The 25,711-nt window shown below is 47.4% G+C and overlaps 1 protein-coding gene across 1 annotated transcript in view; it reads right to left on the reverse strand.

The window, feature by feature from the left end:
- The window catches only part of LOC128902947 (unconventional myosin-Vb-like), a 155,390-nt gene that overhangs the window by 78,165 nt on the left and 51,514 nt on the right, over positions 1–25,711 (reverse strand). The window contains exons 6-12 of the mRNA XM_054186727.1: positions 23,307–23,450; positions 22,275–22,356; positions 18,257–18,364; positions 15,964–16,073; positions 14,107–14,372; positions 8,826–8,907; positions 7,074–7,214 (exon numbers count right to left, since the gene is read on the reverse strand). Of these exons, the coding sequence (XP_054042702.1) occupies positions 7,074–7,214; positions 8,826–8,907; positions 14,107–14,372; positions 15,964–16,073; positions 18,257–18,364; positions 22,275–22,356; positions 23,307–23,450 (933 nt within the window). The remainder of the gene's footprint in view (positions 1–7,073; positions 7,215–8,825; positions 8,908–14,106; positions 14,373–15,963; positions 16,074–18,256; positions 18,365–22,274; positions 22,357–23,306; positions 23,451–25,711) is intronic.

Consider the following 25,711-nt stretch of genomic DNA (forward strand, 5'->3'; position numbering starts at 1 on the left):
CATAGCTGTACAGCAGCATATAACCATGTATTGTAACTTCTGATACCCTCATGATCACAATTCCCATAAAGACTCATTTTTTTAGGGTACGTTTATGTCCCTCTCTACTAACCAGCCAACCTCCCCCGCCAAAGCTTTCTAAAAGACAGAAGGCCGCGCGAGGAAAGAGCCACGGTTGCAAATATCTCTTATTTTTCACTTTTCCAGCACAACACGTTTGCCACAAAGCAAAATTCTCGAAAAATCAATGGAAGCAAGGGGTGAAGTTGTTACATTTGAGGGCTGGAGACCACAGCCCAGGAGGGATGGGAAGGGGATGGACTGGTGGACCCTCCATCACCGCCAGCAGGACAGAAATGGTTGCACGTATATACACACGCATAATTTTTAACACAAAAATAGCTGACCGGATTATTTAGGTTAGAAAAAGAGAAGAGTCAGAAGAAAAGCGTTAGGGGATATTTAAAATTCGATAGGACAAAGCCTATAAACCACAAAACAATTGTGCAGCGTCAGGGAAAGCTCCGGATCTTCCATCAGGTCTTTTATCTGGACCTTTCTATGAAAGGTGACAGAGGAAATAGGGGCAGCAAACAATAACAAGGAAAATTCGAGACAGATGAGGAATATTTCTTAATGCCGCTCTGAAACGGCCTTTGATTTCACGGCAGCAAGCCAAACCACGCCAGAAGGGTTCTGGCCATGGGGAAGAAATAAAATAGATTATATATAAATATTAGAAGGCAGTTATTTATGCAATTATATATATGCAATTATATACATATTTTATTTATGCAAGATAGACATGCATATTTAAACTATGGAGTTATATAAATGCAGATGGGTTTCTTTTTTACATACAAATATGATATATAACTGCTGAAAACACCCTTTCTGGGACGATCGTTAGGTCTCTCCTGTTTGGGACCGGGCCACGGGTGCGGAGCAGGAGCCCCGCAGCCCCGCGACGCTGCAGAAAGCGGATTTATCCTGCACCGGCTCTCTTTCAGACCATCCACTTTGCTGAAAAACCTGCTTATCTCAGAGCTGAACTTCAAAGACATCGCTCCTGCCTCCCAAAAAGAAGGTTTCGCCGGACCCGCACCACTCTCCGCTCACCATTGTGCAGGCTGGGTATTTTTAGCTGCCTGAGAAGCACCTGATAGGGACCAAAGTCCTGGAGATAAAAATTAACGGGGGCATTATCTGTACTATTATAACAGCTTTTGGTACTGGCTTGGCAGTTTAAAGCTAGGGAGAAAGTTTTTGAGAGACTATCTCATCAGTGCAAGACTTTTTTAGGGGATGGGGAAGAGGAAAACCAACTGCCTTGCAAGTATTGTATGGAAATCTCTAAACAGGGAAAAACTTAGACCGGTAACTTCACAAGGTCACTGCTTCTGCTCATCTGTCCTCACTGTCCCGCCGCGTAAAATCAGATGGTCGGTGTAATTCCAGCCAGGGTCACCTCACATATCCATACACCGGCCTCTGAGCTGCCGAGAGCTACTGCAACCGAAATCAAACCTACCCAGCGCGGCCAGGGTCACCTCAAGTCCCACTGCTTTTGGGTCAGAAGCATCCCAGGGTCAAGAACCCACCACGCCCACCAGAGAGCCGAGGAGATATTTGGAGCTGTTTGGCCTAAAAAGTGCGATTCCCTCCACCATCACCTCCAACAGAAGGACAATTAACAGGATAAAAGCAACAGAGGTCCACTCAAACACGATGATCTAAAAGTCAACCCTCTGAAAACACAGTAGGAGCTATTTACATTTTCTTTCTTTTCTCCTTATCACTCCAATATATGTTAAAGCCTGAAAAGAGCCTCAGCTTCCTCCACGCAACAGAGACACGTTCCACCGCAAGTGATGTTCCTGACTTTAAAGTCATAAAAGCTGACAGCGTGACGTAGGCGAGGTTATTCCGCCGTTGGATTAGACGGTCCGCCCCACAGGAAAGCCCAGAGGTCCAACCTCCGTGTATCTGCTTGTGGAAACAGAAATCCCCCTGGACAGGACCGCGTGGCACAGGAAGGCGACGTGCTTATTTCTGACGTTCAAAAAACTAACAAGTCCAGACAAGGGAAAATAACATTTGCTCAGATACCCAAGTTCACAGCGATGCGCGGAGACAAGCGGGATTGAAAACCGGTTTGCTAGGAGCAGACTTCAGTGTTTCTGGCACTTGACAGAAGGACACAGGAAAGGTTAAAGACCATCTTTTGAACAGCCTTCGAAAATGCATTTGGCACATTAACAGCGTAACACGATGGCAACGTGCCATGAAACACAAAACGGGAGCCACGAGAGAGTTTGAGAACATGAGGGAGCTCACGGGTTTGGTAAGACACATCCCCCCATTTGGCAGCCTCAGGGTCACGCTGCTCCTCAAGAGGAAAGAATTGCACCAAGATCCATAATAAATCTTGGACAACAATGCCGTGATTGACACATCAACCCCTCCAGCCAGCTCGTTCCTGATCAAACCCTTTTAGATGCACTTCACGCTAACGGAAAATTAATTTTTCCGTTCCCACTCCCATCCCAACAGCACAGGCAAAAACAAAGAGCAGCCAGGCAGCAGGAACATCTTATGGAGAAACCCCGATCTCCACAGCAACTTCAGGCTGTACTCCTGAAAGACACCCAGGAAGTGTATGGAAGACACACAGTGCTCCCACAGAGTAAACAGTTTCAGCCTGAAAAGCAGGACATCTCATCCAGCTTTGACACAGAAAATGGACTACATTTCTTAGGGAGTTTTTTATTTCCTCCGAGGATAATTTAAGTCTCTTGAAAAAATCAACCTAACTGGCTCCTCCTCTCCAGAGCACTGATGTTGCTCTTCATGTGCTCCCCCTCACAACCTCAAAGCCTTCAAACTCTGCCTAGGAAGTCTGCTGTCCACTCCACCAAAGTCATTCCCTCCACAATAAGGCCAACCATACCCTGAAGTCATCCCAAACATTCAAGCAATCTCCCACATGCCCTCCCAACTTCCCACGACTGGATTTTCAGAAGACAGCTTCCCTCATTAATGCCTATCTCTTCTGATGGGCTCTACATTGCTCTCCTTCCTCTCCTCGAGGGCTCTGCTCTTATCCCGAATTATTTACCACCACCACCGTGGTAGGACTCCATCCACACTTCACAGCTCACCAGCAGGGAGGTTCTCCTGGATGCCCTTCTCCCCCTTCCTTCCTCTTCAGGCTCATCAGTTTGTTGCTAGAGCACTTCCATACTGTGCCTCTCGTGGTGGCCTTGGTTTCTGGCCAAGGTCATTTCTGCACACGGGACATGAACTCTTGCTGTTCCTCTGCCATCTTTTCAGGCCTAAGCAAAACCAAGAGGTCCCAAAAGCTCCAGATCTGGGCAGGTGACACTCCAGTGCAGGAAATGGGGAAGTGGCACTTTGAGGACTCCAGGGTCATTTAGGAGAAGACATGATGGGAGGGACATGTAACCTCCAAGGTCACAGTCCCATGGAGATTACACGGCTTCCTGGGCAGACCAGGAATGTAACTGGAGATTGGAGAAAGTGACCTCCAGAAGCCCCCTCCAACCTTAATAATTCTACAACAGCTTCCAACTCATAAGGCCTCAAAGCTGTTTAAAAAAAAACCCCAAACTAAACATGTCCTAAAGCCCTCTTTTTTCCAAGCTAGGGTTTTTATCATTTGCTTTCACAAAACGCGTTTTGTCCTTAAAATTCCAATTTAAATTTGAGAGCCCTCTCTTTCACTGCCGACTCCCGTTTCAACCCTGTCTGGCCCCCTTCTTCTCTAAACGGTGACACGACTCATTACGCCCCAAAGGTCTATGACCTTCGTTAGCTGAACTGCTTCAGCACGTACGCAACCACCCCCCTCCCCAACCTCACATTAAAGATTTTTTTTAAAAAAATAATCCATACTGTGAAGCGAGAACATTAGCGACAAACCCTCCGCATTTGCGCTAATGTTTCATTATGTTGCCAGGACCCCCTCGATGCCATTTCAAGTCCCCGAGTATATTTATCCGCCTAATGAGATGACTTGCAATTACCCTATTGTGGTCCCGCGCCCACCGTGGCCGACTCTCCCCGAGGGGTGCAAACGCTGCCGCCGGTGATGCGGGGGTGAAGGTTTTCATCCATAAACTGGTGCTTTCGGTTGACAGGCACTGCTGAAATTTTCATAAAGCTGGAGAACACTTGCAGGTTATTATAAAAGAGCCGATTAGAGGGCCCATAATAAGGGCCTGTGACTAATGACAGCATTCCCCACTGACAGGTAAATACCCAGATAATTGGCATTTGACGGGGGGGAGGGGCGCGGGGAACAGATCTTGCGTTTCATTTTTTTGGTCCAAAAAAGCACGGACGAAAAAAGTAGTCGCAGACAGACCTACAGCGAAGTTGGCCACATTCTTGCTGTTGCATAGGAACTGCTCCACGTAATACAACGTCACCAGCAACAACCCGTGCCAGATGCTTCGGAGAGGAGCAAAGGGCGTCATCAGCCAATATGGCACGAGGGAAACTTTCCTTATGGTCCCCACAACACCCAGGAGCTGGTTTGAGCCTGAAGAATTTAACAGGCTTAACAGCACAGAGACCAAATGAAACGCTGCTGAGTATCAAGCAAATAATCTGACCTCCTCCTGAGCCAGCTCTGGCTAAGATGCTATTTTAAGGGCATCAAATTAAGTTTAATTTGTCCTCATTTTTAAGGAGTCTTCCCGAGACTAGATTTGAAAAGGTCAAAGCCCCAACTCCGGCTGGCTCTCGCAAAGTGACGGAGTGTTTGTACCCCAGACGAGGGCTGAGCTTGTGGAACACGCAGGTTGGGACAGCCTCGTCATGCCTAGAAAGGCAGCCCTGTCACAGCCACTTGACAGGTCACCTTGCTTCCAGACAAGTCATACGTCTCCTAAAATCCCAACAGGGACACTAGTTTAAATAATGGATCCAAAATCTTTCCCACTAATGCAACATGACATTCCTGCCTTCAGGCCACTGGATCCGTCCCATACTCGTGGATCCCAAAAAGCCAACAAGAATTCATTGTGTCCTTCTCATCACCTTGGCCATCCTGGTGAGGGACATCATTCCCTGCTTCAGCTCTCCTACCACCCCTTGCCTCACCCTTCCCTGCCCTCATACAAAGACCCTCAAAGCCCTTCCAGAATCGGTAAGACATTTCCTGGCACAGAATATATCCGAGTCGTGATGGAAACTCTTCCCAAAGACAACTTGTTGATCACACCGCAGCAAAACCAGTCAGGCTCCACAGTATCACAGTGTTACATAGCCCCGATCCGACAACGCTCTCTCCAGTATTTCCTCACCATCATTTCTGTGCAGATACCAGTACTGGAAGAGATACAAGCTGCTCTTCCCAGTGTAGAAGCCCTCATCATCACAGTGTCACACTGAGCTCTCCTGTTGAGATGACTATATCTCAAGACTCTGGACTTGCCACCTACTCTTCACACCAAGGACCTTCAAAACAGGCATGCCAACTTCCCAAGAAAATCTCCCATCTTAAATTTTTTTTTTGTTACTAGATATATTCGATAATTCATGACTGACCAAGGAGCCCAACCTTCTCATGGATGCTCATGAAGGGTTGCTGTTCTGGGATTTCCGCTCAATGTTAAAGCAAGATTTAATTTAGGCTGTTATGAGAGTCAGAGGATAAGAGATGGCAAACTACTCTCCCAACATTACAAGCCTGGTTTAAAAAAAAAAACAAACCAAACCAACCAACCACAAACCCAAAACTCAGGAAAGCTGAGGGAAGACACAAGCCCAAACCCCAGCAGAAGAATGCTGAAGGAATGGCTAAACAAGAAGCCTACGCAACTGAAGACGCTTCTACAGGTCATCCCTGGCTCCTGCTTCTCTATCTCAAAAGAGCAGAATGGACACGCAATTTCGGCCTTCTAAAAAACTTGTGTGAAATTCATAGAATCGCCTAGGTTGGAAGGGACCTTCAAGATCATCAAGTCCAACCATCAACCTGACAGTCAAAACCACCACTAAACCATGTCCCTCAGCACCACGTCTGCCCGGCTTTTAAATACCTCCAGGGATGGGGACTCCACCACTTCCCTGGGCAGCCTCTTCCAATGCTTGATAGCCCTTTCCATGAAGAACTTTTTCCTAATATCCATCCTAAACCTCCCCTGGCGCAACCTGAGGACACTTCCTCTTGTCCTATCGCTTGTTATTTGGGAGAAGTCAGCCAGAGCTTGGCATTGACCTCAGCAAACCCTCACTATGTGGCTGTTATCCCCTGATGCTGCAAGGTTAACCAAACAGGAGACCCTCTCAGAGATGCTTTTTTCTGTATGCCGTGTGCCACTGAAGCACAGATTCCAGCATCTGAAGCCTGCACACTAAATGCGATCGACTTTACTCCAAATATAGTTATTGCAACAGGAGCCAAGTTTCCCTTGGGACAAAATAAGGCTTGAGACAGGAAGGAACTTCAGCTCGTGGATAATACTGAAGGAATCAGAAGTCGCAAGCAATTAGGGAGTGTAGCGATAGGACGAGGGGGAACAGTTTTAAACTGGAAGAGGGGAGATTTAGATGAGATCTGAGGAAGAAATTTTTCACTCTGAGGGTGGCGAGCCCCTGGCCCAGGTTGCCCAGAGAAGCTGTGGCTGCCCCATCCCTGAAAGCGTTCAAGGCCAGGTTGGACGGGGCTTGGAGCAACCTGGTCTGGTGGGAGGTGTCCCTGCCCAGGGCAGGGGGATTGGAACTAGATGGTCTTTAAGGTCCCTTCCAACCCAAACCACTCTGTGATTCTATGACTATCCCTACATACAGCCAGGCCAGAAACACGAGCTGTGGCAATACATGGTGAGACCAGGTACCCAGGTTGGTAGCAAACATCTGCCAAGGAAGTTCTGAATGGTCCTAAAGGAAAGCAAACGCCACCAGTCTGCCCTAGCCATCAGCATCCAGGCAACGCATGTGAAAGGAGATGTTTACCCTCTTGCAAGCTACCACAGGTTAAAGCCCGTTCTTTAACCTTTTATAAAAATAAAAATAAGAGCAAAACGGTAGGTAGTCCTCTTTACCTTGCACTCTTCATCCAGTAGGTCCAAGATACCGAGTTTCGCCTCTATAAGGTCTATGCAGGGCTGGTTATCGTAGAAGTCTATGAGAGTCCAAGGGATTCCCTCCTTCATGTACTCTTCTTGTTCCAGCTTAAACACGTGCTGAGGGTGGAAAACCAGCAGAATTACTGATGGTGACCCCAGGCAGCACAGCGCCAGCCCCTTCCCCGTTCACCCACTCCTCCCCACTGGAGCAGAGTATTCCCCCAGCACATCCAGAAGCCACAGAAGCTTTAAGTGCCCTCACGTGCAGCTTTGTAAAGGCTCTGCCGTTTATACGATCGAGCTTCTGGAAAGGAAACTAAAAGCGACACGCTAGGAAACCACGGGGCGGGGGGGGGGGGGGGGGGGGAGAAAAAAAAAAAAAAAAGGCTTTAAATGACTTCGCTAGAAAATGACTGAAGCTGTCACTACGTTTAGGTGGGAGGCATATATTGAAGTGGCAATGACACACTTATCTCTCGGGCTGAGAAAAATCCCTCTCTCCTTCAGCGCTCTGCGGATGAAACTAGTGACCTGCAGCAGGTTCCCAGGCTGGGACCCCGGCTAGGGCTGAGCGCGTGTGCCCCCATCTATGAACAGAGCTTCACAAAAAGCACCCATCCTCCCAGAAGGGATATCAGCAGCAGTATCTAACTGACTCGGGAACATTTCTATTGTAGTTTCTGATTTAAAAAAAAAAAATTATATATAAAAAAAACCCAACTTATCTTCATATGGCTTACATATCTCAGACCTCTGCCCAAGCAGATAAATTGTCTCTGGCTATTTCTGAGATACTCTAAGCATATTAAAAAAAAAAAAAGATTTTTCAAATGCACTTTTTTCTTCAAAGACAGCTTTTTAAAAATCTCTTCAAACATGTCATCTCGAGAGTTTGAATTTATAAGCTTCAGAAGTGATAGTTGGACATATTAAGTAAGATACGAACAGTGCAAATACACTCCATAATTTACTTTTCATTTTTAGCAGATCCGATGCATGAGATAGACTGCTAGCGTTCACGTCCACGCATACGGCAGGGTTTCAAAGTGCCAAACTACCCTGCAGTACTTAGCTGCTCAAATTCAACAAGTTTTTTTTCCCCCCTCGTATCCTGAAACTAACAGGAATATTTTCCCTGCTTACAACAAAAGCAAAAGGCGACCCCTTACTGGTTTCATTTCCAGCGCAGGTAAGTGCTTGTATCTAATAAAATAGAAGAATCCCAGGTTTTTGTGAGACACGTTCAAGTGAAAAAACGGGGAATGTGTCTAATCCTGCTATTTAATAGAGAGTTGGTGTTGTTGAGGTTTAAGCTGCACTTAATGGGCAGGTTTCTACCCACGCTTTGTCGCACGCTGGAATCAGGACTCGGCACAAGATCATCCAGGTTTTGGTTTAGGATTGAAACGACACAAAAGAAAACTGGCAAACTACCTATTTATTCAAAACCACGCGCGAACCTTTGCATGAGCCACTTGCAAACCTGCTTCCAGTATCAAGCTTACCGATCAACCAAGCAATATTTTCAACACGATACCAACATTTAGTGCAATCGCAACGCACAACCATGGCGCGGGAGAGATGGCATCCCAAGGGCTACATTCATGCTGGCCACGCGATCCGGCCAGCCTGCAGGTAAGCATCATTAAGCAGAATCAAAGCATTCAATGATCCAGCCTTGCTACGTTTCCTGTGAAGTTTTAGGGAAGGTTTCCAAGCTGACCTTACCGAGTTGAACTGCTGCTGGAGCTTTTCGTTGGCATAGTTGATACAAAACTGTTCAAAGCTATTCACTTCAAAAGTTTCAAACCTGCAAAGCAATGAATAAATCAGCATTAAGCGGCGCTTCGTCTCAAAATCTACTTTTTTCTACGACAGTGTCATCTGCGTGACACGGAACACCGGTTATTCAGCCGTCTCTTCGCATTCCTCCTATCCCAGATCTTCACTTTATTCCTCCTTCCCTAAAATGTCTGTCTTTCCTTGCCACAACTCAAGGGATTCAAGAGTCTCTTCTGCTACGCATGAATGAGATATTCGGTACGACTGTGGCTTCCTGCCCATCAGGCGAAAGCGCTGCCTGAGACGAGAAATGTAACAGCCCCTCTTGGGGAAAAATATTATGAAATATTGAGTCCAAATATATTCAACTGCAAAGGTGATGGAGAAACAGTAGCTGCTGTCTTAAAAGACCCAACACGGTACTTTTAATGTAATTCAATAGAGCAGAAAAAGAAGGTATTACATTCGTAATTATAGCCTCTGTATTGCATCCCCGATAGCGCAAAAATTAGATACACGTGAGCAAGCGACTTCTGGAAGGCAGGGAGAAAAATGGTGCTTCCAGCTCCAATTCCAACACGTTTCTTAGAGGGAGTCTGGTGTTGGTCTCGGCGATGCCCCTCTTCACCAGGGCTTCCAAAGCTCCTCTTGCCAAAACATTACCCTACCCCTTCAGGGCCACTGGCCAACTCCAAACCGAGCTCAAAAGTGGCTTCCTAGTCACAATTAGAAAAGAAAAAAATATGCAGTTTTAATACCACAAACTACAGGAAAGCAGCAAAAAGCCAGCAGAGCCCCTGGGGCGGTCGGGGCTGAAGCACGCAGTGCCCAGGGGTAGGCAGAGGGAGCCGGGTTTGCTCTTAAAAAAGGACATTTTTCAACTACCACGGGGAATTATGTTATTTTTATTTCTATTTTTAAGGCACAGTTGGAGGAGGGAGGGAAAAAAAAAAAAGTCTTTGACGCATGACTGTAAGGATTAAAACAACTCAGGGAAGAAGTGGTAAGGCTCCCTGTGCTTAATGAATGAGCTGCCGTAATGATAAATGCACGGTGAAATAATTGCTCGGGTAATAGGTGCTGTAGGAGCTGACAGACCAGTCTTAAAGCACTAAACAAACGAAGCTTTTTTTTTTTTTTTTACCCACAAAAATCAGTATTTCTAGTATTTTCTGAGGACTCCTGGCTGTTTTCCACATGATGTAGCTGTTCCCCGGGTACTGCCAGGTGGTAACGTGCCCACCACAGAAAATCCCTCAGCCCTCAGGAAAAGGCAATGGGAAAGGAAAATGAAGAATGGGAGAAAGGAGCCACTTTTGTGCCTTTATCAGCCCCACAGCCCCTGAGGAAACCCAGGACCAGGTCTTTCTCCACCTGCCCCCGGGCTGGCGTTGCCCCTGGAGACGATGCAGGCCATGCCGCGGAAAGGGCGTTCAATCCCTCTTCATCTCATGAACTGAGCTTTGCAATCTTTAATGCAACAAAATCTGGTGTCTGGGCCAAAATAATGTTTATATTAAACACGCGGCCAGAGCCTCAATGATGAGCATGTCCTCAAAGAGCTCCTGATGTGCTTGATCTTGGTTGCCCGGCCATCACACCAAGCAGATCAGCGCCTTCAGCTCTTGCAACTGAAAGGTCTCCTCCTTGGAAATCCCAGCTCCTGCAGGTTCATAATCAGAGCAATGGGGCAAGAAAAGATTTTAATTAAATGGAGATGGAGAGGCACGGCAAGCTGGGTGGAAAAACACAATGAGAGCAGGGGTACAGAGGAAAAGATATCGGAGTGGAAACTCTTTTTCTGCCTCAGGCACCAGATGCGATTTATGAACCCTCTCTGCAAGTGCAATCCGAGGGTCAATGCAGCTGCACGACATCAACTCCAAGGGAGATTTCATGAAGTCACTAATTAAGAGATTCGGCCAGCGTGATTTACTAATTGATGGAGCAGTTTGGTCACCAGCTCCACACACGTCCTCGCCAGGAAGTCCTGCCTGCATTTTGGCTTTTCTGCTGTTCCTTATTCTGCTGTACAACCGGTATCTCCTAAATCCGCTGCGGCACCAGGGTTTATACTAAAATATTTAAAAGTTCATAAATAAGCCCAGCGTACAGCTGGGTGCCTGGATGTTCACACTTCCCTTCATGTGGCAAACAGAGGAAAAACCAAGTCCCCACCACGTCCAGGAATGCCACATGAATCCACTCTTCAGACGGACCGCGGTATTGCTACTACAGCAAATGATGCCATTTCAATAAATACATTAAGGTTTTTAATGCTGCATCCTCTCACCCCAACACTAACGGAGAATTAAGGATGTGGGGTCGAGCACTGGAGAATTAGGAGACAAATCTCATAGCCTCCACACCGGGTTTGGACCTTGTCCCTAAGAAATCTCACCCCCGGGGACAGTCCTCCTCTAGGAGCGTAGGGACAGATGTCCTTGGCATGTCAAGGACGTGCAGTGGAGGCTACGTGGAAACTCCCTGCCTTGGGAACCTTAATCCCTCTCCCAGAGGAAAAGGAAAACCAAGACATTTGGGGAAAAAAAAAATCCAGTATTTGGCAGAATGGGTTAAAACTCCCAAATAACCTGAGTTTGGGGAACCAAACCACTTTGAAGGACTGCAGAGACTCAGGCTGCCAGCACCCAAAGTCTCTGGAGTGTTCATTGCTCAGCTTTTGGACAGCAATACTCCCTTCCAAAAGATCAGACTCACACTCAAGTGTTATGTCCTGGAGCGTGGACACCCTTTCCTTGCAAACCTACCTCTTTCGATCGGACCTGCAGGTCTCCACGGAAAACAAACCTGCGGTACGCTGCGGTGACACCAGTGCTGTAAAAGCATCAACCGGCCCACGCGCTGGACGTGACGCACAGCAGACCTGCAGCTAAGGGAGGTTTTTCTTCCACACTAACAGGTTGTCAAGCCCAGCTTAATCTTTCATGAGCGCTATCCTCAAGTCTCCTTTTATTCAGATTTCTGAAAAACCGTTATCTGACTTTGTAACTCAGACGTCCAGCTTTCTGCATTGACCCGCTATCGCCCACAAAGCTCCATCTCAAAGCTTTATTTATCATATTCCGGCCTGCAGAAATCTCTGGTTTTAGGGACATTGATGGGAAACAGCTTTTCCACCTCATAGTCCTCCAACCAGACTGTGCCAGACCCAAGTGGTGATTTAAAGTGTTCCAGGTGCTGTGCTATATACCTGGGAGAGCCCAAACCTCTGACAGGTTCAAGGACAGGGAACTGCTGGAGAGGGGACAGCAAAGGACTACCAAGATGATGAGGGGACTGGAGCACCTCTCTTATGAAGAAAAGCTGAAGGATTTGGGTCTTTTTAGTCTGCAAAAAAGACGAATGAGGGGGATCTTATCAATGCTTAAAGGGTGGGTGTCAGGAGGATGGGGCCACGCTCTTTTCAGTGATGCCCTGCGACAGGACAAGGGGCAACGGGCACAAACACGAACATAGGAAGTTCCACCTAAACATGAGGAACAACGTCTTTCCTTTGAGGGTGTCAGAGCCCTGGAAGAGGCTGCCCAGAGAGGTGGTGGAGTCTCCATCTCTGGAGATATTCCAAACCCTCCTGGACACGTTCCTGTGCAGCCTGCTCTGGGTGACCCTGCTCTGGCAGGGGGTTGGACTGGATGATCTCCAGAGGTCCCTTCCAACCCCTGCCAGTCTGGGATTCTATGATACCATTCTGTGACAGCAACGTCACCATCCCAAACCATCCCACTGAAATCCCAAACCGAAGAGGACTGTACTCCTGGCATACTTGGTACAAGCATTCCTGTAAACCTTGCCCGTACGGCAGCAGTTGCTGATGGAGATGAGCAGGCAGTGGGTTACGCCAATGCTCCAACTTCTGTCCAGTGAACATTAAAATCAACATCACCAGTAGCTGTAGAAACCCCAGGGAGGTTTCATACACAAGATCCAATTCCAGTAACCATGTAGGTATTACAGCCATAAAAGCTTTCTGCAGCTGACCCAAACTGCTTTGGCAGGATTTCGTTCTGAACTTCAGGTTCATTTAGATCTGATAGACCTTACGAGGAGTCTGCCGTTACAGGAGATGCGGGATTGAGCGAGCACAGCCACTGCGCTCGGTCAGGGACCGGTTCTTGGAGCAGCTACAACTTGTCCATCCCACCTTCCCCTCCAAAACAGGAGCAATCAAGTACTTTAATATATTAAAGGGAGCACAGCAGGCCGCTGCTTGGCCCATTTAAAACCATAGAATCACAAAATGGTTTGGGTTGGAAGGGACCTTTGAAGGACAACTACTCCAACCCCCCTGCCATGAGCAGGGACATCTTCGACTAGATCAGGTTGCTCAGAGCCCCGTCCAACCTGGCCTGGAATGTTTCCAGGGATGGGGCATCTCACACCGCTCTGGGCAACCTGTGACTTCTCCCTTGTCCTTGCTCCCCAGAGAGACGGAAAAGGGATGGTGTTGAAAGAGGGGAGGGGAAAACAACAAACCCAGAATGCATCTTTCCTTGTCACCCCGCAACTGACACAAACCCCTCCTTTCTCCTCCATCTTCTGCTTCTTTGCAGCACTTCAGCTAAAACTAACTCTTCACATGGGGCTCTCGCATCCCTCTTCTACCAGCACTCAAGTTCCAGGATGACAGACCGGACAGTAACTGGTGCCCAGTGTGAATTTAAAGCAGTTTGTTCCCCCTGAGCTTGCAGGCTGCAAGCCTTACCCTCGGTTATGCCAGAGCTTTTTGCACCTTATCCCACCGCCGCAGGTTCACAAAGTCCTCCGAAAGCTCTCACTGCACGAGGGCCCCGCAGCAGTGGTTTCACAGCTGAAGAGGCAAAGGAGTTTCCTCAAATCCCACAGCAACCCCAGGCAGAGCCAACGCGGTCTTTGGTCTCCACGTCTGCACCTTTACGCCTAGCCCATCTTTAAGCTTGATGCTTTAAAGAGCACACAGGACAGAAAGCCCAAATGGGAACAGCATGGGAGGTCAACCCCAAAAGCCAACGCTCAAGGGGATCTCCATAGACTGTTTCAGTGGCAGCACTGGAAAACCTAAGGGAGGATCGAAACTGCAATCCACATATCATGACCACGCTTTTTCCAACCTTTCCTATTATTCCCATCCCCTGCCACAAGGCAAGGTCAAGCATTCGTGCTCAGAAGGGCGAGACAAATCAGAAACGACTGATTAAACAGCCTTAAAAGCAGAAAACATGCCTACCCGTAGATATCAAGCACACCGATGAAGGAGTGCTGCTTGACAGTGGTGTGCAGGGCCTTGTTGATGTGCTGCACGATCCAGTTGAAGAGCTGAGCGTAGATGTGCTTGGCGAGGGCGTTCCTGGCGTTCACCACTTGCTGCACGGACATGTTCTTCACGTAGGTCTCGGCCGTGGTGATGAGCTTGCGATGGCAAAGCCAGTGCTGCATCTGGCTGTGCTCCACACCCAGCAAGCCACAGAAGTTGTTCAAGTGCTCGTCCTCACTCTAGGGGTAACAAGAAAAGTCAGCAGGTGGTGACATCCCAAAAAATGGAGTTTTAATACCAGGTTCCCACATCAGCGCAAAAAATAAGCGGCATTTCATGCTCATCTAGGGAAATACTGCATATCTCTGTGGTTGATAGGGGACAGAGAAGTGATGAGCACTCATCCAGTTGCACTAATCTTCACGGACATGGATGAAATGGCTCACACGGAGCTCTAAATGGTGGTATATCCTATGGCTTTTCCTCTGCTCTGGCTATCCTTGAGGTCTCAAACTTGATAAAGAGCAGATTTCCATGGTGACTGCCAACAGGGAAGAGCCCTCTCCACTTTACTCCTCCTTGAGCTGCAACTACGCGCTCCTTCAGAGCAACCTCGATTAAGCCTCAACTTAAAGCTTGGGGTATGCCTTTTACAAACTAACTCCATTTTGAACAACGAAGTTGCCAAACGTGCCTTACCAGAAGGGCTTCTATTTCGCATAATCAATAAAATGAAACGTGAACTTCATTCTCTCTAGCGCATTGTATTTTTTTTTCCTCCTCAAACTAAGACAAGGCAGTTCTGGGTCTCTATTATGCTAAGAAAGCGGGCGCTGCCTTTTGGACAGTGAGAAATCCATTTTCTTTTCCTCGGTGTAATAATACATATCTAAAGGAAGTAAATTGCTTCCAGTTAGATACGTGCTTGTATAAAAGCTGGATGGGTTTGGGGACGGAGAGAAAAATGCGTTTTTAAAAGACCTCTAGGATGCTTTTTTGCTTTGATACCTTTTTGACCACGGATTCAAAGTCATAACAGGACTGATATAATACCATGCAATTACATCTGAAGGTAATTAAACAACACAAACTCCATTACAGTGCTCGACATTGTCGGAGCAGACCGCTTTTACGTATCCGTGTTGCCAAATATCAAGCAAATTACCCCCAGCATCCAACTAACTGCACACCACATTATCTCAAGGGTACCACTAGAAGTGTGTGCAGAACCCGTTTTAATACTTTAATTAGGAACAAACGACCCGGTCTGGGATGCCATGATAATTGACAGGACAGTATTTTCCATATAATCACTTTTTCCTCCCCCCCGAACAAACACAGGAACAGAAAAAACACCCCTAAGGCGTCTTTTAGTCTTATTTATTCTTGCTAATTAACTGTGCGGTGCTCGTTTGGATACTGGATGGCCACGTTACAAGCAGCAGCTTCGTGGCTTTGCCTGTAGGAAAGCGGTTGTGGAGCATCACACCTTCTGCTGGTGGGAATCACCGTTCCCCCAATACTCGGTGCACCGAGTCTTTTAAGAAAGGGGAAAGAGTTAAAGATGGGTTGGGACTTAAGGTGGAAAACGACCTTTGAATCATCTCGCTGGGCTGGCTGAAGAGGATAAATAACGCACTATCTTCCAGGAAAAAGAAAACAACCAGGAAATTATGATGTGTTTTCAAAAAAAAAAAAAAAAAAAAAAGCTAAGAAAACCAGGAGGAAAAGAGCTTTCTACCAAAGGATACTGCTGCAAAGCTCAACACATCCAACGCGAGTCAATTTACAAGCATAAAAAGTTCCCCACGTGTCCCACATGTGACCTACCGATACGCTACAAGCATCGCCATCGCGTTCCCCTTGGATTTCCAGGTTCCCTAGGTGCAGAATGGCAGCAATTATCCTAAAAATGGTCGTCTGATGAGACTCCTTCACTCCTACGGGAACAATTGATAGACTGATTTTTCACAACAGAAAATAAACCGCAATTTACAGTTGATTTGAGAACGCACGCGGTGTTTGATTTCCTTCCCGGGCCATTGGTTTTCAGAATGATCAGACCTCTCCCAATAAAACTCATCATAAACTCTCCGTAAAGTCATCACTCAAAAATGACAGCGAAGGCGGCGAGAGGAGCTCCCCGTGTGATTTCTTGACCCCTAATGATTGCATCAAAGCGATTTTATCAGAGATGGGTTTAATACTATTGCAAACGTGCACGAAACCTAGGATGCTACCCCATAATGATCAAATGGGACCAGAGCTATAAGGGCTCCGCGGGCTTCTATAGAACAAGGAATTGCTTCTCTGCGATCGTAGTGCAACAGCGAGATCTCACTGACAGCCGAAGCACAGAAATTACAACTTATTGCCGGTGTCCCACAAACAGAAGAGAAAATTAAAGCCGTGCCCATGATGCGCAACGCCTCCAGACCGGTGCTACAGCAAATCACCAGGGAGGTGGATGTGAAGCTCTGTCTTACGTGTCCCCAGCGTCTCAACAGGAGCTACGTGTTGTGGGTCTTCACTGGGGGTTGTAAGATATTATTGCTTTCTGTATTTTTCTGGCAGGTTTTTGCCAGCGTTCCCAGCAGGGGCTTTGCTCAGCAGCAGCTTGCACGCAGCTTTCTTGTCATATCTTGCATTTTTACATCCCAACTGGGCTTTCTGTGCCCCTTTTGTGTACAGTGCTGGTGTCCTAATTATCTACCCAAGGTCTGAGACATCACCTGCTGGTTTTTGAATTACCAAGAGCTTCCCTTTCTCTCCCTCGGGACTTTTCTCTTATCAGCACAGTGAGAAACGTTTCAAGGTTACTAAAAAGGAGCAACGCTCTGCTGTTACTTGGCACTCTTAGTTGGAGTTAGGCCTGGCTAGGGCAGGGATTTGCAGATAAATCTGACTTCTCCTTGTTACACATAAAAAGGCAAGACTAGAAAGCGTAGTAGCAATTTCAGCAGGCCCCGGACAGAAGCAGACAGAGCTGGGAAACACTGAAGGAAACGAGGAAAGGCCGAGCCAGAGGAAGCATGCGAAAAGCAGGAAAAATTGGCTGCAGAGGAAGATGCTCGCACAGCGCTTCGTGGGGACCAGCAAGGAGACAGGGGAGCTCTTTGGGGACACAGAGAGAGGACCAAAGCAAGACTGCAGGTGGCAAGGGGATGGGGAGAGAATCCCTTGGGGATTACAGTCCCACGGGCAAGTTTGGAGTGACCAGAGGCATCATATTTTTTGGAGTAGTTAACAGCTAGCAGTCGCACAAGTTGGGCAAGAGGAGGGTAAACAACAAGATCCCGCTGTCACCCCAAAGAAAAAGAGATGCGGCCCACCTAAAACACAAAGAGGACAAATTTGGGGGAAACGCTTGCAGTTATAGCGTTTGAAATGAGTCCCCATGCTCGCCGCCAGCCCAGCACAGTGGCCACGATGCAGCTGCTCAGGGGGATTTCACAGCTGGCTGCAAACATCATGAGCTCCTCTCCCAGCAGATGAAATGCAACGGAGAGGCACCGAGACTTAACAGGATTTAAAAACTTGGCTTCAGATAAACATTCATAAACTCCGGGAAAAAGTTTTCCACCTGCAAAATTTGTTTTTTCCTTTCAAATAGTCACTGCCGCAGGCAGGATGCGGCACCGTGTAACCAGTGGTTGTTGCAGGGGTAGATTTCGCAGCTGGCCATGCAAACCCGGCCTCTGCACAGCAGGGATGTGCTCAGCTCATTATTCCCAGGAATTAGTTACTTGGTACAATACAGTGGTGGTCCGAGAAGTGACATCGCCCTCAACCCAAATACGGATTGAACTGCGGAGTAATAGCTCTTTTCCTGCTTGTAAATAGGGTGAAAAACATAGCAAGTCGAAGCTGCAGCGCAGCTTTGACTCCAGAATGGTTTATTTTGGTTTCTCTTAAATTCACTCTCCTCCGCTGCTTCGCGGACAGCTGTAAGAAACAATTCTGCAGCTCATACTAAAGAACAAGGCAAAGCCAACTAGGTCAATAGGAAGATGGATTTATACCTCTTAGCGTTACAGGAGAGTCATATAATTCAGGCAAAATACTGAAAAAACATTTGCGAGAGACTTCTGCCGGGAAGCCTCCAAGCAGAAGAACCCCTTACCAAGCAGGGTGAAGGCGTGCCTGGTTTTCTCAAAGTCATCAGCATCGTCCACGCCCTCGATGGATGTGTCACCTCCCTGAGAAGTGTAGAAAAAGTCTTCGGCACATGCTAGGAGAGAAGAGGGAAAAAAAAAAAAAAAAAAAAAAAAAAGAGAAGAAATACATCAGCAAGCTGTAGCTTTCCAGATCATGCACTAGGAAGCTCCCTGTCCCCCATCCTGCCCATCCTCGAAGGGCACCCGCCTCCTTTAAACTAGGGTTTGCTGGGAAATGGGTAAAGTATAACCTTGGTAAGTCACTGTAATTAATTCTTGCAGTAATGAAACTCCTTCCCCATGCAAAGCAAGTTCAGCCAGGGCAGAGCTGTGGTCTGTTCAGGCTTCGAATAACTGCTCTGTTGCACAGGTGCGTATTACTTCCAATACTGAGGTTACTACTTTCAATTTTTTTCATCTTATTTTACATACTCACGACCAATTCAGACATTGTAATGCCTTTCCCACATAAGGCCTTAAACCCGGGGAGCAAAGGGAATGGAGGAGCGCTCGCAGTGCCGGCATTACACCATTTAAGCATCCGTGCTTTAGCAAAGTTATTTCAGGACGACGCAAGGCTAAATCCTATGGAGACCGAGAAGCATTTTAAATGCAGATACAAGAAGAAGAGACGGCGGGATTTGTACCTACTTTAAAAAGCTTCACCTGCAACCACCCCTCCTTAAAACGAGGGCTTATTTGAGGCCAAAACCTGAGTCCTAGCAGTGCGGGAGCGGGCTTGGCCCCAGGAAGGGCTGGAGGAGCCCAGGAGCTGGAGAACCTCCCCATCCCACCCAGAATGGGTTCTCAGCTTCAAGTCGTTTCAAACCGGGTAGGAGGAACTCGCCGAGAACAGCTCAGAAAGATCGTTAAACACTCACAAACGTATTTTTCCCAAGGATCACGAAAATAATGAGAAAAGCAGCCTACTGTGCATTCCACATCAGCCTGCTGGTAACCTTTAAAATCACTGCAATCGGCACTTTTTTTGATTCCCGTTGCCACCAGAAGGTCCCCATCCCTTCGCAGCCCTGCCGCAGGCTTTTGCACTAGCTGTACTTTCAGGCTGTAAGAAAAACATTTAATTCTTTTTGGCATACTAAGCCCCAGGAGCCGGAGGTTTCCGTAACTCTCCTTGTTGCTGGAGCATCAGGAATGAGGGGCAGAAAATGCTGATTGGGGTCAGAGAGACGATGTCCATCCCAGTCCTCCCAGCACGATGGGAGCTCACCCGGCCCGTGATGGAGCACATCACATTAACAGCTCGATGTCGCCACGTGTCACCTTGCGAGACACAACCAGGGCTGGCAGCGGTTGATAAGAACGGGACGTCAGCCTCCGATTTTAACCATCCATGTTGGGATCTGCTTCTGCCTCAAGTCATCTCTGTTATAACCGACTCCAATATTTACATCTCAACACGCGTGCAATCATTTTAATAACCGCAGAAACCCTTTCATTCACTGCAAACAAAACAAGCATATTCCTGTTTTGCGCCACTGCCCAGGCGCAGTGATCATGAAGTCAGACACCAGGCTTCAAAAGGGCACGCACATTTTAAGTCACATATTTACTTTCTAGTTTAAAAAAAAAATAAAATAAAAAAAAAAAATCAAACTTTTAGGATTGCTTTACCTGAAAAGCCAACACTTAACTGGTTTGCTGTGCTGGGCTCACCTAAGTTTAGAGACTCTCGGCTTTCCAGTTTTTTGCAATATAGAAGAGAGTAACAACAATTCTTTGCGTGTACAAGACCCAAAGGAAAAGCAACAGCTCCTGCTTTTGAGAGGGAAAAACATACATCCTGCTCTCTGTCTAACAAAAGATGGACTTTTACATCAAGATACTCCTTGGTTTGTAGAAGCCTTGGGAAGAAGAGGTTGACAGGGAGGTAAGGTACAGCTCACATGAGGAAATAAGTTTGACCAGTCATCTTGAGATACGGGCTAGTAAATCCGATGCAGAGGTGGTAATGAAAAAAAAAAAAAAAACAAAAAAAAACCAACTCAAAAGAAAGAAAAATAAACGAATTCTGCACACTTGAGCTCACAGAAAACTGCGCAGCACTATTAATTCAACAGGTCAGGGCAGAGCCCGGTTCGCCCTAATAAAAGCAGCTCACGGTGGCCACATCCCTGTCGCCCAGAAGCCAACCCCACCAAGCACACGAGCACCACGCGTCCGCCAGCTACAAAAACATTTCAGGGAGGTATTTTCAAGCTCTTGCAAGGTGACGGCGCAGGAAACGCTGAAGACACTCAGCTTTAATTTTGGAGAGAATCACTTCTTTTCTGGATGTTGCGTTTCACCCGAAGCAGCAGGCTGTACGGATGGATACCTGCACATCCTGCGCTACAACAAACCCACAAGCACCATGGAAAAGCACAGCTGGAGACTGACAACATCAAATTTTGATAAGAAATGACCCAAAAAGGGCTTTCCTTCCAGTGAAATGCCTTTTGGGGTAGCAGCCCTGGCACCCATCACCTCCTACGCTGCCAGCTGTTGCGATTATACATCCTCCCTTGAGACACTGAAGTCGAGAGCCACAGTCGCACCAGTATAAAGATGTCCTGGATGATGCACCAGGAGAGCAGAAAGCTCTGAGCCTTCAATATTCCCAGTCACCAGAAATATAGACGAGGCTTTTAAAGAATCATGTCGAAAAAGGCTGAGATTTCCTCTGCTCCCAAGAAGAGAAAGGTGGTTTCACAGCCGGAGCTCTCCCACAGCAACCCGTCTCCCAGACGGGGTTGAAATTATTTATTTCTGAATTTTAAGACGCCAACGGACAACAGCATTACTCGGGGTATCTTTGCAAAAATGAAGCGTGTAACTCCATGCTAGAAACTTCTTCAAAGCGCTCCAAGAGATGCGCTCTGGGATCACGTGAGCATGCAATGGGACCAAACATGGGCTTTTTTGACAGTAGCTGGGAAGCCACTATCAGAAGAACATCATTTTGGGACCCTTAGAGACCAAAAGGAGCCCCAGGTCCAGCACAAGCATTGACCTACGGACCAGGTTTCACGCTATGGTTGGTGCACAGTGAATCACGAGAAACCTTCACCTCCCACCCAGGTGTCCTGGGACAGACAATAAGATTACGCCTAGACAGTCTCAGAAGTTATCTTATGCTCCGTAGCCACGATGGAAACCTCTGCGAGACTCTGCAGCAGCAAGATGCTCCATGTTGGGATCATGACCTGCCTTTTAAACACTTAAAAGGATGTTTTAAGCCTCGCTTCTCTTTTTAAGCAACAGCAAACATTCAAGATTAAAAAATTAATTACAACACATCTCTGCACCCCCTGCTGCAAGTGAAAAACCTCTTATTCAGGTGTCTTATGGAGGTTTTGCTGCAAATCCTGGGGGGAAAAAAAAAAAAACAACTTGGGATGCATCCGGGGAGTTAACCATTGACAGCCAATCTAAAAAGATAACGGATTCAAAGGACAAAGCTGCAAGACACTGGCCAGATGAACCCATACTCATACTTCATTCAAAATACAGATTTTTATGCAAGTTTCCTACAAGATTAATACATTCTCTCCCTGCATCAGCTGGCATCTGCCAGTGTGTCGTTCACTGTGGTTGTGCATGCAGTTTCTACAAAATACAGGGTCTTCTTCCACCATGGCTAACCTCCAGCAACGGCTCCTAACCACCAGCAGAGCCTGCAGGAGCCTGACAGCACCCACCAGCGCCACACAAGCTTCGTGCATTTTACGGAGCAAGCTGCTGCACAGCAGAGCTGCCGAGGGCTGGTGTCCCATCCAAGGTGCCACATCCCTAGAGGTGGCACGAGCAAACCTTCTCCACTGGGGAGAAGAAGCCCTTCAAGCTCATCTCCCTTTACCTCCTCCCACTGAAGAGGCACACGCAACCTCCCAGATGACCTGCACTCCTAATCCCACAACGTCTTCCTGTTGCCATCACACCCAGGCAGCCGCCACCGGCAAACGGGGAGGTAGAAGTACTTACTTAGTCCAAGTTCTTTGAATTCTGGAAGACTCGCTGAGGCACAAAGCTGATAGAAGATGTGGTAGTTGCGTTCGTCCTCCGCCTACGAGGGAAAATGCTGAATTAACAAAGGCAAGAAGAGGTTACACCAGTGCTCCCATCCTCAGTCCAGCGCCCACTGCGCCTAAGTCCACCCTGACCCCCTCCCCTGCTTCCCACCATCAAGACCTCCTCGGTGCCACCATGACGAGGACCTTGTGCCACCTGGGAAAAAGGAGGTGCCAAGCCTTGCCCTGACCAAAGTATATTGCCCATCCTGCAAAGGAAATAAATAACTTGATATTACCTTCCACGCCTTACCCCTAAAAGCTAAGTTAGCTAACAAACACCATGTTGCAAACTGACAGCAATGTTAAAAGAGGTGGCCTACACTCATGGCTTCCCAAGATTGTTTGGTTGTAGGATTTTTGTATTTGGGGTTTTTTTTGTGTAAGGACAAAAGTTTTGCAGGTGCTTCTGAGCCAAATATTAAGCAGAAACCAAGAAAGCTTATCCTGAGCCCTGGACAAGAGACCCACAGGGATGTGCTGCAGCAGAGACATCAGCCACCTCAGCCCTTCTCCCGTTTCTCCTCCATCTTCAAAACAAAAGACTGTTGCCTGCAAGTTATCCCTTCCTGCCTTTTTACGCTCAGTAAAAATCTCAGCAGCTGCCCAGAAAAACGTTTTCCATCCCTGCTCGGCAGCCAGGCCGGGAGCAGCGGTCTCTCCTCGGGGCTCCAACTTCAGGCGCGGAGGGAACAATCAGAGGCCAGTTAATGAGTCTCGCAGGTACGTATTCCTCCAGAAGGAGGTCACCAGGTTGGGATTATCAAGAACAACTGTAAAAGACCAAGCCCGAAAGACACGTCTGGCAGCCGTGTCCACCAGGAAGGCTACTTTTAAAGCCATTTTTTTAATCCAAAGAAAAGATCCAGACTATTAAATTCCCCCGAGTACCGCACTCAAAAGAAAAAAAAAAAAGTAGGAAAGAAAAAAAAGCACAGCTCCTCACCTGGAATACGACTCGGGATTTTTCCAACAGATACGTCCTCATGTTGGCACCAATGATGTGGTATCTTTTATCAAAGCCGATCTGAATGTACTTCCCAAAGCGACTGCTGTTGTCATTCCGTGTTGTTTTAGCATTTCCAATTGCCTGCATACAACAAAATTCAACATGAATCTCTAATTTAATTTTTACATTTTTTTAAACATTTAAGTTTGTAATCAGCGTTGCATAAACAGTCACGTGAGGATTTGAGGAAAACCCCTTCCCAGATGGAGAAGGCAGAGCAACGACGCGACTTTGGGGAGGTCTCTTCGCTGAAAATGTGATGTCTCCTGAATTTTTACGGAAGAAAAATGCATATCAACAGAAACGAGTATTTATACAGTAATCAGATCACCTACATCCCAACAGCCAGAGCACCCCCGTTTTGTCTCATAGGATGCCCCCATCTTTGTTCATGAACAGCCAACATTGGCAGCTTTCCTGGAGGGGACACGGGCGAAGAAGCCCTGCGAGAGGGAGGGAACCAGCTGCAATCCCGTCTCCAGATGTTCCAGCTTCAGTCCATGGATTTGGTGGCCCCCTCTCCAGCACCTACCAGTCACCTCCTGGGCGAGGAGAGAATCCAGCCCATGTGCAAACATCGGGAGGGCAGCACTGCAAACACGGGAATCCATCAAGCAGCCAAAGGAGCAACTCCTTGCGATTCAAGAGGGCCAGAGAAAGTCGATATTCTCATCCACGGCTACACCAGCCTTATTTTCTACCACCATTCCCCCGCCCTGAGATGAGGAGCCTCAAACAAACACAGGAGAAGCGATGAAAGGGAACGGGCCCTCACGCACCTCTCAAAGGGTACAGACGACCTCAACAAGCCCTGCCTGCTCCTTGCCCCATCCATCCACCACCAACCCGACCTCTCTGCTAGCTAATGCACCTCCTTCCCCCAGAGCCCATTGATTCACTGCATCTCACCCTTCCCCATCGCTCCCAGTGCTCCCGGACCCAGAGTTCCCAATTCTCACCTCCAACACGCACCCCAGACCCGCAGGGCAGAGGCAGAGCACCCAATCTCCATTTCTGCCCAGAGCCCAACACCCATCCCCCAGGGAAATAAGAGGTTCACAAACTCCAACAGCAAAGACTACAACTAGATATTGTACAATCCAAAATTACCATCATCACCTTATCTTCAGTTCCTTGTCTATAAAGTAGAGAGGCTGTACGTCCCATAAATCAAAAACGACGCATCTCATTGCTAAGGACAATCTCATGACACACACCTCCCTCTACTCCATCTTCACATTTAAACTTTGGGGTTTTTGCAAACCAGGCAGTTCTCTTTTACGGTTTTTGCGTGGGCAACGTTCTCCTCAATTTCCAATAAAGACAGACAAGTTTCCCTGGCCTCAGCACTTAGAAATTATATCCAGAACTGAACACAGGCAAGAAAATTAGAGCCATAAAATTATGGGGTCATACAGAAGAATAGCACGCGCTATGAATTTTTCCTTGGATGCTTTTAAGCGTTCCCAGGTATTGGAGCTACATTTCACAGAGGCACAGGAGGAGGAGGAAAAAAAAAAAAACTGGAAGCCCACACTGTGACAGACCGTGGAGCGTCCTCTGTCAGCCGTACACCCGCGTGGCTTTTCTAACTGCTCGTCTGCACCACCACTTGGTTTACAGTTCCAGTTTGCACCCCATGTCGGGCAGCACGATGCCGGACCACCCGTGCTGCCTCTCGGGCTGGGGGGGCTTGGTTTTCATCCTGGATCAGCCACCACCTCCGTGACTATTAGACAATTTGGCCACGAGCCACTGCGGTGGGAAGCCTCCCTGCAGGTTAAGCCAAGTCTAAGGTCACACCAAGGCTAAGATTAAGCGCAGGACAAGCTCAGCTACAGCAGCCCTGCGAGCTCCTGCTTTAAACAAAAAAAGTCACACAAGTCTGAAGTCCTTAACTGACTTTGGAAAGGCCCAAATCTTCTCTTCAGGCTGACTCGGATATTTTGCAAATGAAGGCACTCTGACCCCAAAATCTGTTTGGAAACGGGGATTTAGGCACTCAGATCTTTAATTTCCCCGTCTGGTCACAGTGCAATGTAACAAAGCCTCCTTCCCTTTCTTTTATATTTATAAAAGGATATTTTTTTCCTTCAGAGCCGCAATTTCCCTATAATAGGGCTTGTTATTCCTCTAAATGATCGACAGCATCAGAAAATTGACAAAAAAATGAAACTGCATTGAAATATCTCAAATAGATTTATCCCTTTCTTTTCTATTTCGTGCTTTCACAATTAGAGAAGATTAGGAGGTACCATGCAGTGGCAAAAGGAGCAGGAAGGTCAAGATGATAAAATATTGATGGTGCCGGCAGCACCGCTCGGGCTCTCCGCTCCGGAGCA

The sequence above is a fragment of the Rissa tridactyla genome, chromosome Z (assembly GCF_028500815.1).
Source record: "Rissa tridactyla isolate bRisTri1 chromosome Z, bRisTri1.patW.cur.20221130, whole genome shotgun sequence".
Classification (NCBI taxonomy): Eukaryota; Metazoa; Chordata; class Aves; order Charadriiformes; family Laridae; genus Rissa; species Rissa tridactyla.